Source organism: Macrobrachium rosenbergii, chromosome 2, assembly GCF_040412425.1.
Source record: "Macrobrachium rosenbergii isolate ZJJX-2024 chromosome 2, ASM4041242v1, whole genome shotgun sequence".
In the NCBI taxonomy this organism is placed as follows: Eukaryota; Metazoa; Arthropoda; class Malacostraca; order Decapoda; family Palaemonidae; genus Macrobrachium; species Macrobrachium rosenbergii.
The window spans coordinates 85546440-85560691 of NC_089742.1; the positions used below are offsets into that span (position 1 = coordinate 85546440).

General features: G+C 33.8%; 1 protein-coding gene across 6 annotated transcripts in view; it reads right to left on the reverse strand.

The window, feature by feature from the left end:
- Positions 1-558: 558 nt before the first annotated feature.
- The window catches only part of LOC136848877 (BTB/POZ domain-containing protein 6-B-like), a 309776-nt gene continuing 296082 nt past the window's right edge, over positions 559-14252 (reverse strand). For 3 of the 6 annotated variants that reach the window (XM_067121709.1, XM_067121737.1, XM_067121734.1), the window contains exon 6: positions 559-1906. In XM_067121709.1, the coding sequence (XP_066977810.1) occupies positions 1815-1906 (92 nt within the window). In that variant the 3' untranslated portion in view covers positions 559-1814. Of the gene's footprint in view, positions 1907-6526; positions 7849-14252 lie in introns of those variants that run through there. The other 3 variants (XM_067121719.1, XM_067121727.1, XM_067121712.1) reach the window with 2 other exon arrangements.

Consider the following 14252-nt stretch of genomic DNA (forward strand, 5'->3'; position numbering starts at 1 on the left):
AATAGAATAAACTAAAAAAACTCCAGAGTAAATGTGAAAACGTGAATATCATCAAATGCACATGCTCCACACGATACGCAAACATCGTAAAAAGGTTTTGTAACATTATGACTAAAAGCAAACTGGCTGAGATCAAACTAGAGATCAGTAATAGTAGAGTACTTTCCGAACTGTACAGAATTATTACGGTGTGATATTCATCAGAGTCAACTAAGATAAGGTTAAACTGATTTTACTTTTGGCGCAGTTACCAGTAGCTTACCAAATGAAGCATAGATGTAAACATGGGGCAAGTTACAAAACACTAAGATGGATTGGAAAAGTAATTAGTGAAATGAAACATATCAACAGTGATAAAATATTCTCCTTTGTACTATAAGTATATAGGTATGATACCCAGTTAAAACTAAAAAAAAAAAAAAAAAGCTAAACTGTTTTTGCATAGATGTCATACTTGACAAAATGCCACATGTAGATGGAAAAGGGTTACATTAAATACACAAGTTTCCATGATATTACAAGGCGAAATGGGAAATCAAAGGTTACAATAAAACAAAATGAACAATACCCTTTTAATACATACTAAGACTCTAGTCTACAGCACAATGTGAATGATGCAATTCTTGCTAAGTAGAATTCATGGTAAGGGAACACAACAGTGTAAAAAGGCAAATTTACTACAGTCTAAGTAAAACAAATGAATATAATCATTGTTGTAAATCATGTTGTACAGTTAATATATAAAAATATACTCATGGTGATAAAACCATGGTAGGCTGTAGGTAAAAGGAGTTAGGCTACAGAGTTGCCTATATAAACACCTGTAGCTGAGTTACAAAATGATTTACAGCAAAACTAACATCCGACATGCATGCAAGAACCTAAACCCGTTGTAACTCGACGTCTACCTGTATTTTAAAGACTGATACATCATAGTAATGTGTTTGGGCAAAATGAAAAATAGAGTAAGTAATCCTTCAATTATCTGGATTAATATAGCCAAGGGATCATTGGATCATGGCAAAATCTGGATAAGGGTGAATAAAAAAAATCTAGGGGTGTTCAAGGGCAACTCCCTACCCTTCCTCACCTAATCTTGTCAATACCACAACTGTAAACACTCAATATGCTTATAAGCAACTCCTATCACACTTTAAACTAAAAACTTTATGCAAAAGGCAATTATCTACCTTTTTCCCCCCATATTTGTAACAAAATATACTGTATAAGTACTAATTTGAAAAAAAAAATAACCCCTTCATTTTCTCTCTCTCATAAATGACAAAGATCAGTAGGTAAGTAGCCAATCTGTTTACCCACAGCCTACCATGGTTTTATCACCATTAATGTATTTTTATACAACTTTCTTATCATTGTTACCATATTGTATTACCATACATGAGATACAAAATGTGTAAGTGTGAACTACTGACCTAGGCTAGGTGTTACACTCAAAATATCCATTTGCATAATCCAAATAGGCAATTACAGCTGTATTTACGATAAAGGTAACTGTAATGAAACTGATATTTTATTTAATGAATCCATTTATACGGCATTATTATCATGTTATGTTACCATCATATGTATAAAAAAAATCAATAGGTTGCCATTTGCAATGACTAATGTTTATGTTCTTAGGCTCAGCTGATTGAACCTACTAGCGAATGAATTAGGAGAATCATTTTTTAGTAGCTAAAAGAAATGAATTTATTATTGGAATTATTATTTTTATTCTTGAACATAAATGTAAAATGGGTACACAAATTCAAACTAAAATACTTTTATGTTACCATGTTTCTCGCATTATGGAATTAAGTAGTTTCTTCCATATCACGTTTACTTCTTTTTTGTCTCCCACCACTATGCCGCCAGCCACCATCATGAGAAGTTGTGTGTGTTGTCTCTATGAGGTGAGGAATCATTTTATTAGTCTAAAAATAGTGGCTCACCGGTGGCCAAATAAATCACACAGAAATAAAAATGCTATTTACAGCATAATTTACCACCTGTATCCACGAATCAGAGTGGTATTTGCGTCCCACTTTGTGGTCATTGTATGACCGATTTTCTTATTTCCATAATATACTATCCATTTACCTCATATATTAGTCACCTTTGATTTAATGAATAGTTATTTAATAATATATATATATATATATATATATATATATATATATATATATATATATATATATATATATATACATATATATATATATATATATACACACACACATATATATATATATATATATAAATATATATATATATATATATATATATATATATATATATATATATATATATATATATATATATATATATATATATATATATATATATATATATATATATATATATATATATATATATATATATATGTATATATATACACACACACACACTATATATATATATATATATATATATATATATACAGTAAACCCCTGTATTCGCTGGGGACAGGTACCATAACACCCCACGAATAGCTAAAATCCACAAATACTTGACCCCCCCCCTTTTAAACCCTTATAACCACATATTTAAACAGGTCAGACACCAAAGACTACCTATAAAAACATTATAACTGTCTATTTAATGGTTCAAACAACAAATGCATACCTTAAACTATCATCCTACACCAAATATGTCTTGAAACTATTATCCTAAAACATTTTAATATTTAAAATACATCTTACATTATTCCCTTACAAATACATGGCTTACAGCTAAGTGTGAAAGCTAAACTCAAGTTCCCCTACATTCAAACAGAACCATTTTCTTTCATAGAGTATTGAGGCTGTCCCATCTTGTTTTTACAGAACAGGGAGAAACAATAGGAATTCACAAAGTTCGGTATGAACTTAAATATATGGGAAAAAAATACATGTTAATATTATGCTGAAAATATCTGAAAGTTAGTAAATTATGTTTTTATCATAAAAAAATCTATTTAGACATGAACATACACCAAAATACACTACATTCAATCAGAGCCATTTTCTCTCAAAGAGTACTGAGGTTGTCCCATTTTCTTTTTACAGAACAGGGGAAACACTAGAATTCACAACTCTGGTACAGTTGAGCACATACTGTACTTAAACACATAAAATAAAATACATTTTATAATATTATGATGTGTTTATTTTAATGTTAATAACTGAAAATTAGTAAATCATGTTTTTATCATAAAAATTTATTTAGTCATGAAAATAACATCAAAATACACTTATTGGTGAATTTCTCAACGAAAAAGTCTGTGAATTGCTGAATTTTTCACAAATAATTTAGGGATAAGTTCAATATAAAAATCCGTGAATCAGTGAAGCCACGAACTGTGAGAGCAAGAATAGTAGTTGACTGTAAATGAGATTACTGTACATCTGAAAAACCTTGGATTAATGTCATTAGGTCCATAAATCATTTCACAACATACAGGCAGTTTGAACGTAGCCTAAAACCTCAAAATTCAAAGAAAACTTTTTGTAATTCATATTCCTATTTTGCAAATTTTTTTAATGACCGTTAAGCTTAAAAGGTCTACTGTTATATATTGTAGAGGTAGTTACAAAGACCACTTCGAGTAGCAAGTTAAGTGCGGTGGCATTGACGAGACTGCTAATCTTATCACACCATTCAGCTAAACAATGTAAAAAAACATTAATTCATGTCACTTAGATTATGAATTACACCAATTAATAAAAGAGACCATGTTCATATACCCATAAGGAAAATAGTGTTAGTTGTGAATTCACAAACTCACTGACATGTAAGACATTGGAATTAAACAAAAAGTTTAACACTACAGTGCCCGTGCCCCAAACCCCCCACCCCATTTTTACATGTTTCACATTTCTACATTTCATTTTGTTGTGGATTTTTGTGGGACACATCATTCACTTGCCCATGGGGGGAAGTTTTGCTAATTTGTGGATTTTCTTTGGGACATATCTCCAAAATTATCACTAATTCACTTTTTTCGTAGAGCAACACTGTGTATTCACTAATTACTGTATTTTTCATTAAAATATATGTATAATGAGAGAGAGAGAGAGAGAGAGAGAGAGAGAGAGAGAGAGAGAGAGAGAGAGAGAGAGAGAGAGAGAGAGAGAGAGAGAGAGAGAATGATGGCACAAGAATTTTTTAATTTATGGGAGATGGTGAGGATTAACCACGTTTGTATGATAAATAAATGGTTTACCTAATAATAAGTACTAATTTTCAAATAATAATAATAATAATAATAATAATAATAATAATAATAATAATATAATAATAAATATAATAATAATAATAATAATAATAATAATAATAATAATAATAATAATCGATAGTTAAAAAATTTATGCATTTCTATAGTAAATTATGAGAAACTTTAAACAAGCAAACACATATTCCCAATCTTTTCCAAAGCTCTGACTTGAAGGGGAAGTTGGACCTGTCATGTATGTCAAATATGGGTCAGATATTTGATATATATGACAGGTACAACCTCCCCCCCTCTCACTTGAGTGCTTTGGAAAAGATTGGGAATATGTATTTGTTTGTTTAAAATTTCACATAATTTACTACAGGCAGTCTTTGGTTATCAGCAGGGGTTCCGTTCTGGGAGTGTGATGGTAACCGAAAAGCGCCACTAACCGAAAATCGGCGATTTTTCGGTGATTTTCGGGGCTTATCGGCGCCGAAAAGCACCGATTTTCGGTTATCAGCGCCTCTGTTAGGTATATATCAGCACCAATACCCTATTATCGGCGCCGATAACCGGAAATCGGCGATTTTCGGCACCGAAAATTGTCGATTTTCGTCGCTAGACAAGCGCCATAAAACCTGATCGAGATTAACCAAGCCGCCGTTAGCTGGGGACTGCCTGTATAGAAATGCATGCATTTTTAAATTACAGTATATTATTATTATTATGTTGCCCATATGGTGGTTAAATACATGAAAGATCTCTCTCTCTCTCTCTTGTACATATATATTTTTTAAGGGTAAAATGTTTAAGATGACTAAAATTATATTAATAATATTTCAATGATTAATAACAATTTACTGCAGTGAATAATTTTTTTATCATAAATGTATTTGCATGTAATCACAAAAATACTAACATGATGTAACTAACAAACCTAGCATTCTCTTTGGAGTATGTACGTGTCCAGTCGATCTAAACTACCCAAGTATTTTAGATATGCTATGTACAGTAGTACTATCCTATACGTACCTGTACAGTAAATATTTCAAAATCATCTTACAACACACGAAAATATACGTAAAATATATGCCCAGTGCATTACATACAATATGATCAGAACGAAGCGCAAAGTTACGTAGGCCAAAGAAAACGTGCATCTGAATGATAGGGGATATGCAAGAGTAACAGTTGTAGGCTGAACTTAATTTTGCAACATGACTTTGAAATAAAAGTTAAGTATATCTTAGTTTAACCAGACCACTGAGCTGGTTAACAGCTCTCCTAGGGCTGGCCCAAAGAATTTGACTTATTTTTACGTGGCTAAGAACCAACTGGTTACCTAGCAACAGGACCTACAGCTTATTGTGGAATCCGAACCACATTATGACGAGAAATGAATTTCTATCACCAGAAATAAATTCCTCTAATTCTTCATTGGCGGCTCGGAGAGTCGAACGCTGGGCCAACAGCGTGCCAGTCGAAAGCTCTACCACCACTCCAAAGAAGAACTATGACTTTGAAATGATATTAGGGTGGTCTGGGATGATAGTCTGAGGTATATTCTTGTTTGAACTGTCAAGTTTGGTGATGAACTGTTAACATAGGCAGTTATAAGTGCTTTAGGGGTGTATATAGCCTACTTAAGGGTAACAGTAGTAGGAGAGTACTGTAATATAAGGTTACTTTGGGTGTTTTGGGATGGTGATTTGGGGTGTATTTTTGTTTGAAATGATATTAAATTGTTTTAGTATGATAATTTAAGGTATATTTTTGTTTGAACTATCAAATTAAGCAGTGAAATGTTAAAATAGGCAGTTATAACCATTTTAGTTTTAGGGGTACAAGATATTTGGTTAGTTATAAGCACTTTTAGAGGGGATTTTTGCCTTTCTGCAGATTTTGTATTTCCTTGGTAGGTTCTGGAACCTATTCCCGCATAAAAATGGGGGAGCACTGTACTTGGCAACTATTATACTGAGTCTAAGATTTTGGACAATATAAAAAGAATCATGCTGCGTCCGATTTGAACTTTGACTGTGCAATACTTTATGTAATCTCTCTATGCTTCATTTTGTTTCTAATTTCTCTACACATCTTTTGTTTCTATTTACTCAGCTATTATTACATTTATTATTTTTTAACCTTTGTACCTTTTTCTAGACATTATTGTATTATCAAATTTATGTTTTTATATTCTATAACATCTGTTCAATACTGTGGGTAATTCTCTCTGCATTGCTTTGTTTCTAATCTCTTCAAACATCATTCAGTTTCTTAACTTTGATGGGTTGAAGTCAAACACAGCATGTTACTATTTTTTTAATGTTTGCAAAGCTTGCTAAAATACAAAAATACATACAGGTATAAAAATGAAGAACATTTGGAAAACAAAAAATGAAAACATCTTATTGGCAACCGATACTTAGCTGTGGATCATCAGTGGTGTCATCAGGGGCAGCTAGAGTTACTTTCTCCACAAAATGGCGCAATTTGTCTAAATTATTTGTTTAATTTTCTCCTCATACATTCCACGATACAGACAAAATGTATTACATGCAATTTATTCAATCCTTACAAATTGTTCCATTTTGGGCCCTTTCCCTCAAAATGTGCAAGATGTAAATTTACTTGAGTTATTTGCCTTGTGGGAAAAACAAACTGAGTTCATTGTTTTGTTGCATGAAATGTACTACAATGACAAACATCCACTGCACTCCTTCACCTGACCTACCTGCTTTTGCTCGCAACACTACAGGCTGCTGCTTCCAACAATGTGTCATTTTCTACTATCAGTTTGCTGGGAGTTTTATCTTGGCTACTAAAATGTGGAATAATTTGCCAAGTGCAGTTGAATCTTCTGATCTCCAAATGTTTCAAGTGAGGAGCACACTCATTCCTGCTCTCTGCTGACATCTCCTGAATTCAGGTGAATTAATTTTATCTTCTATTCCCTCATATTCATATATATCACCTTTCCCTATAACTTGCCTCTCCCTGCAGACTAATTTCTCTTTGGAGCCCTCTGTCCATAACAGTTTTCAGATGGAGATTTAAAGAAATATAAACCTGATAATGCCTTAGAGGTGAATTTCCTTTCTGGCTCCTGCTCCTCTTCATTCTTTGCTGCTTCCCACCCTTTCTCCTTCTCCACTCTTTCTTCCAAAGCAATTAGCTCTTCATCTGTAAGTTCCCTCTGGTTTCTTGGTCCAGCAACTCTCAACACCTTCCACTTCGCTTTCCAAAGAGTGTCTTCTTACCAGTTTTATTATTTTTTCCTGAATCACTCCAAGTTCACGTTCACTGTTAAATTCATCAAAAGTATAAATGTAGCATTTAACGTATTTCCCAGCTCCTATTCATGCATTTCTGTGTCACAACCTCCCAAGTGGGAGCACTATTCTTGATATATTTAAGAATGTTGTATTCTTTTCATGTCTCACAATGTTAGTTCTAAGTTGGCATCTGTACCAGCCATGGCTTTAATGAAGGTGGTCTGGAGACCAAACACAACTCCACCCATCCATAGGTTGGATGGGTGGAGTTGTATTTGGTGGGAAAAAAACCACTTGCATGTTGACACTTAAACGCCGAGCCTCTATTTACAAAAGTGTCTGCCATATGCCGGCGGCGTTCGGGAGTTAGCGCCGAAGCTGAAAAAAAGTTTTTTTCAAAAAATCACAGCATGCTTAGTTTTTAAGATTAAGAGTTCATTTTGGCTCCTTTTTTGTCATTTCCTGAAGTTTAGTATGCAACCATCAGAAATGAAAAATATCATTATCATATATAAATATTGAAATATATGTGCAAAAAAAATTTCATATATAATTGTATACAAATCGCGCTGTGAGCAAAACGGTTAAAGCCAATGAGTTTTTTTTTTTGTATTGTACACTAAATTGCGATGATTTTGGTATATAACAAATTGTAAAATGGTCAAAGCAACACAGAGAAAATATTATCACAAAATGATGCATGAATTCGTAACGCGCAGATGTAAAAAAAAGTTTTTTTAAAAATTCACCATAAATTGAAATATTGTGCTAGAGACTCCCTGTTTGTTGCAAAATGAAGGTAATTGATTGAATATTACTAGACTGTAAGTGTTTTAGCTTACAATTGCAGTTTTTGACCATTTCGGTTGAGTTAAAGTTGACCGAAGGTCAATTTTTTTTCTATTTATGATGATTTATATGAAAATATTTCAAAACTGATAAATGCTACAACCTTGAGTTATTTTTTGTTATATTCTACATGAAATTGCACACATTTTCATATATAAAACTTTATGTAACGGCTATTAGAAAAGCGGTGCAAACATTACGACAAAGTGACAAAAGCGTTTCTGAGATGTTCAGTCAAGTTACCGAGCGGACGTAAGGAAAAAGTTTTTTTCAAAAATTCACCATAAATCGAAATATTGTGCTAGAGACTTCCAATTTGTTGCAAAATGAAGGTAATGATTGAATATTACTAGAATGTAAGAGTTTTAGCTTACAATTGCATTTTTCTACCATTTCGGTCGAGTCAAAGTTGACCGAAGGTTGAAATTTTGGCACATCGTGATTTATATGAAAATATTTCAAAACTGATAAAAGCTACAACCATGAGTTATTTTTTGTTGTATTCTACGTGAAATTGCACACATTTCCATATAAAACTTTATGTAATGACTAATATAAAATGGTGCAAACATTACGACAAAATGATGAAAGAATTTCTGAGATTTTCGGCCGAGTTACCGCACGCACACCTAAGGAAAAAGGTTTTTTTCAAAAATTCACCATAAATCGAAATATTATGCTAGAGACTTCCAATTTGTTGCAAAATGAAGGTAAATGATTGAATATTACTAGAATGTAAGAGTTTTAGCTTACAATTGCATTTTTCGACCATTTTGCTCGAGTCAAAGTTGATCAAAGGTTGAAATTTTGGCACTTATTGTGATTTATATGAAAATATTTCCAAACTGATAAAAGCTACAACCATGGTTTTTTTTGTTGTATTTTACATGAAATTGCACACATTTTCATATATAAAACTTTATGTAACGGCTAATATAAAGCGGTGCAAAAATTACGACAAAATGACGAAAGAATTTATGAAATTTTCGGCAGAGTTACTCCGTGGACGTAAGGAAAAAGTTTTTTTAAAAAATTCACTATAAATCGAAATATTGTGCTAGAGACTTCCAATTTGTTGCAAAATGAAGGTAAATGATTGAATATTACTAGAATGTAAGCGTTTTAGCTTACAATTGCGTTTTTCGACCATTTCGGTCGAGTCAAAGTTGACTGAAGGTTGAAATTTTTTGTAGTCGACGTACGGTACGTCCACTCAGCACCCGACAGACAATTTTAGTCGACGTACGATACGTCCAGTCTGCGTTTAAGGGTTAAGATGGAGATCAGCTATATGAGGTGGAAGTCCAGGTGCATTACCCAAGACTGTTTCAAATAAAATCTTCACAGGGATTCCTCTCTCCAAACAATATTCACAAACTTGAGGAACAAATAATTCATGAATCAGTTTCCAAACAGTGTTTACATCATATTTGCTTCACAGTTAAAATGAAGGTGAACAGGCAGAGTCTGCTTTACATTTAGAATGAAAGCAAACAAGCATGCCTGTTCCCAATCTTGAATGCCTGTGGGTTTTTGGAGTGGTAAATTAATTAAAGTTTCAGCTTAAAGCCCGCAATGTTCCCATCAAGCAGCAAAGTCAGCCTATCCTTAAACGCTTTAAATTCATGCATGCTTTGGGATTCTTTGTGGATGTGTGTGCTGGTATACATTTCCTCAACATGTGCATTTCATCCACTTTAAAAATTACACTCTACTCGACATCCTTCTTTGCTGATTTTTTTTTTCAAGACTTTAAACATACTTTTCAGTTCTTTCCTCATCAGTGCTCACTGTTTCTCCAGTCACTCAAACATTATGAAATATAAATCTATTCTTATACCTCTTGAACAGCCAGTACTTAATGAAATCTTGAATGGCTTCTCCAGCACACTGCATTAAGTCAGAAACAGGCTGCTAGCTCTATCTGCATAGGTTAAAAATGTCTGCCGTTTTTGGATCTGATCTACCACCCAAATACTCAAGTGTTTTCCATTTCTTGGATGGACCCAGTCTACTACTTTGTTATTGTCAGATTCACAAATCCTTTCTTTGTCCTTCAACATCATCAACAAAGTAAAGTGTGATAACTGGAGATCATGTGTAATCGTGTTCACTCTATTTCCTGCTTTGTATAGCTTAAGTACCATCTGTGTGTAGAGATCAATGGCCTTTCTTTCCTTTACAGGCCTAGGAGTAGACAAAAGCTATGTCCTCATGGTACACAACTTGGGGTTTTTGATGCAACCAAGACACACACTGATACAAATGTATATTGTACTGTGGCCAATGCAAACAGTCAACTGAGCACAAAGTGAATGAAAGAGTATCTCACAGGGATGCTAGTGATGCCAACAGTGGCAGAAACTTACATACTCACACCAGCTCATTGCCAAATGCAGCATGGTTGTAAAGTTGATCAGTCATGAGTCAGTTAAGTCATAAATCAACAACTATTTGTAGTCTTCATAACAGTTTATCTGAGACTAGAGTTTTGTTTTTCTCAGCCTTTCCTGCTTCTGCTCAGTTTTCTACCCATAAATCACAAAGACTGGAGATGGTGAAATGTTATCTTCTGGTGCTTTGGTTTGTTATATGTTTTAGGTCTTACAAACAGATTTGGCTTGTTGTGCATGTAATTAAGAACTTCATAAACATTTTGAAACTACTACTCTTCTGGACTCTCAGTTTTTGTACAATTTTCTTTGGTCTCACTATTTGATTATACCTGTACTTCTTTATTCTTGTTTCTCATGCTATTTCTTTCTAGGTTCTGACTAGTTGCCATTCTTTATTAAGTTTTCTGGAGGGATCATTAAAACCCCTTACTTTTTGCTCTAATTCTTGTTCTTCCCAGTGGTAATTTTAATTCTATACTGCATATGTAATATGAACACTCCTCAGACCTTGCATGAAAGCTGTAAGGTCATCTGATCTGGAAAAAGCAAATAATGGGTCACTGTGGCACATTTTGTATGTGACCATATTTTTAAGGTTTTTGCTTAGGAGAGATTTGGGTACAGAGGGTTATAATTCTCTGTTTGGTCCAAAAACTTTAATTTTCAGTGATATTTCTTTGTTAATTACTAGATACTGTATATTTCTATGCCTTATACATTACCATATCTTTTTTAAAGGAATCTTTGCTATATATCTTAGTAAAACTTCAGTTCCTTGAATTCAGGTTGTGTTTGGCGACTCACTTTATTTTGGTAGTCATAATGACAACTCTGGATGGACTTCTTGTTAGTAATTAATTTTCTGGTCTTAAGAGCGATATTCTTTTATCTGTTTTAATCACTAGGAACCTTGACCAATTTTGGGTCCCAAAGAGGATTCATTTTGGGATTCTGATAGGGGTCTAAAGTCTTATACAATCTTATATAAGACAAATTAACTGAAGGAGGAGTGTGTAACAACTTTTGTATCAGCACCTTGGGTCATCAGGTGTTGAAGGATTATCTAAAGGGCCAAGGGTACATAAAATCTTTGAGGGACTATTATAAGGAAGTGAAAAAGAAAAAAGATAAATTCCTATAAATTTTGAAATATTACACCATTAGCCTTTCATGGAGTTCATTTCCCAATCAATGACACCAGTAAGAGCTGATTCCCAAATGTCTACTCCCTACTGGTGGCATCAACACGATTGGGGTGGTTCCAGTGTAGACAAAACTACCTGATGGGACTAAGCACAGTATTTGAATACAATCATCCCAACTGTAATCATCTCTGCAGGCAAGCCAAACATAATGCAGAGCCTTATCCACAGAAGCCAGCTCCCCCTAAAAATCCACTGGCCAGTTCTAAAGCTAGTCCTGCCACTGTGATATCAATAAGACAATCATACTGATATCTCTTGGGTCTAAACATCATCAGGTGGTTGATGAGACCACCACAGCTCCTACTACTGGCTTATAAAATGAGCCCTAATCCCAGAAATGTTATCCCTTCTTGATAATCAAGACAGTAAAGAGAAACCTGAAATTCTTGGATAGTAAGAAGAAATTTGATAAAATTTAAAATTTCAAAGATACCAAAGTTATATTGATGACTACTTTAATAAGGCATTCTCTTACTGAGAGTGTATAAATGGCATAATGCCCTGTACAAATTATTTGCAACTGTGTACATAACCTACACATACCCTCCTGTATGCAACACAAAATATAAATCATCTCTACATTGCTTATAATACCTAAAAGTAAATGCTATGTAAATACAATTGTTAACTCAATGGTCTGGTTATTTATAATAATAATTCCATTTTATATATGGACTACAAGAATTTTCATTTATATGGGATGTCTTGGAACCTATTACGGCGAGTGCCAACTGTTTTGACAGTTTTTTTTTTTTTAATATTTGCCTGCCCCCGCCACATCTCTCTCTCTCTCTCTCAACACTGATGGTAATACAGCAGTCCATAAACTTATCAGACACTTCTTGGTTATGGCCTCCTCATAAGTAACAAAATCAAAAAGCAACAAAGACCCTATAGTATAACTATCCTTTGACATTTTCAAGTTAACTGACAGCTAAGAGTAATGCCATCATTTCTAGCCTAAACTAAGCAAAAATACACCATGCCTCACAAGACAGCTTAGTAAACACCATCATGATGATGTACATGATAAATAAATTTTTATGTATTGTGCAAGTTCTTGCTGTGCTTGCTGTGCTATGCACACAAATAATACCAGTTTTATCTTGTGGAAGGTCCTGGAATTCAAATTTGTTAGAGTGAAATCTGTGCAAGTCAAGGGCTGACTTCATTAATAACAAAATAATAATTAAGAGCAGGGCTAAGGATTTTGACTGAAATATCAGTAATCACACATTTTATAATTTTGATGCCAAATCCATTCCAGTCAGTTGTGGCAAGCACTTAAACAAGAGTGCCAAGTTTTGAACTCCAAAAAATGCCTTATACATCTGATAATTATTTTCTTCCAGATTCTGCTCTCTCTTTCACCTTACATTTAACATCAATTGCCAGAAAACAACCACAAAGAGCAGCAGCTATCAAGTAGCAAAAAAAAGGCTGTATTTCTTGGCAACTGACATCCTGCAACTGGTATCATTCTTGAAAGGCTTGGTACACAGCCAATATTATCATACTGGTTTAAAAACCATCACAGCAAGAAAGTCGTTCATTAACATCTGGAGGAGCTTGGTCTTTCTTCCAATCAGGTAGAGGCTGGCCTGCTCTTGACAGTGTACATCCTGCCTCCTAATCTGACTTCTATCCTTCAGTAAATGGACCAAGGCATTACTGAGGCAGTAAAGAGGCATTAACAACAGATTTTCCTTCATCAAGTGATGGGGATTATGAGGATGAGGAGAAGGAGCTTGATTTGGATACTTGTGTAAAACTCATGAGAAACTACTCCCTCAAGTTGACAGCTTGTAACTGGACTCTTGCTTGGAATGATATGTCTGCTTTTCTCTCAAAGCATAGTTAGTTTAGGTTGAACAACAGAGAGGACATCATGGTCAATTTTCCAGTGTTTGAGGTTAGGGACTTCAAGCAATGCTTCAGGGAGGTCAGAGATAACATTAATGAGAATATCTTGATCATATAAGGATGGACACCCTGGGTACCCGACGATATACAACAGAAATCAATGGTATGGTCATGACCAGAAATAGAGAGAATACTATAAAATCAAACATACACATCAAGGATCATAATGAAAAGATAAATAATGATAAGCTTTTCAAGGTATGGCCAATGGTGGATCAACTGAGAAAGTTTCCAAAACTAACAATAAATCAAAACATTCACATTGATAAGCAGATGGTGCCTTTCAAAACAAGGCAGAGTACAAAACAGTATACATCTATGAAGCATGCCTCTCAAAAGAAGGCATAATACAAAACAATATACATCTATGAAAGCAAAAAAATGGGGTTTCAAAATCTTTGTATTTGAA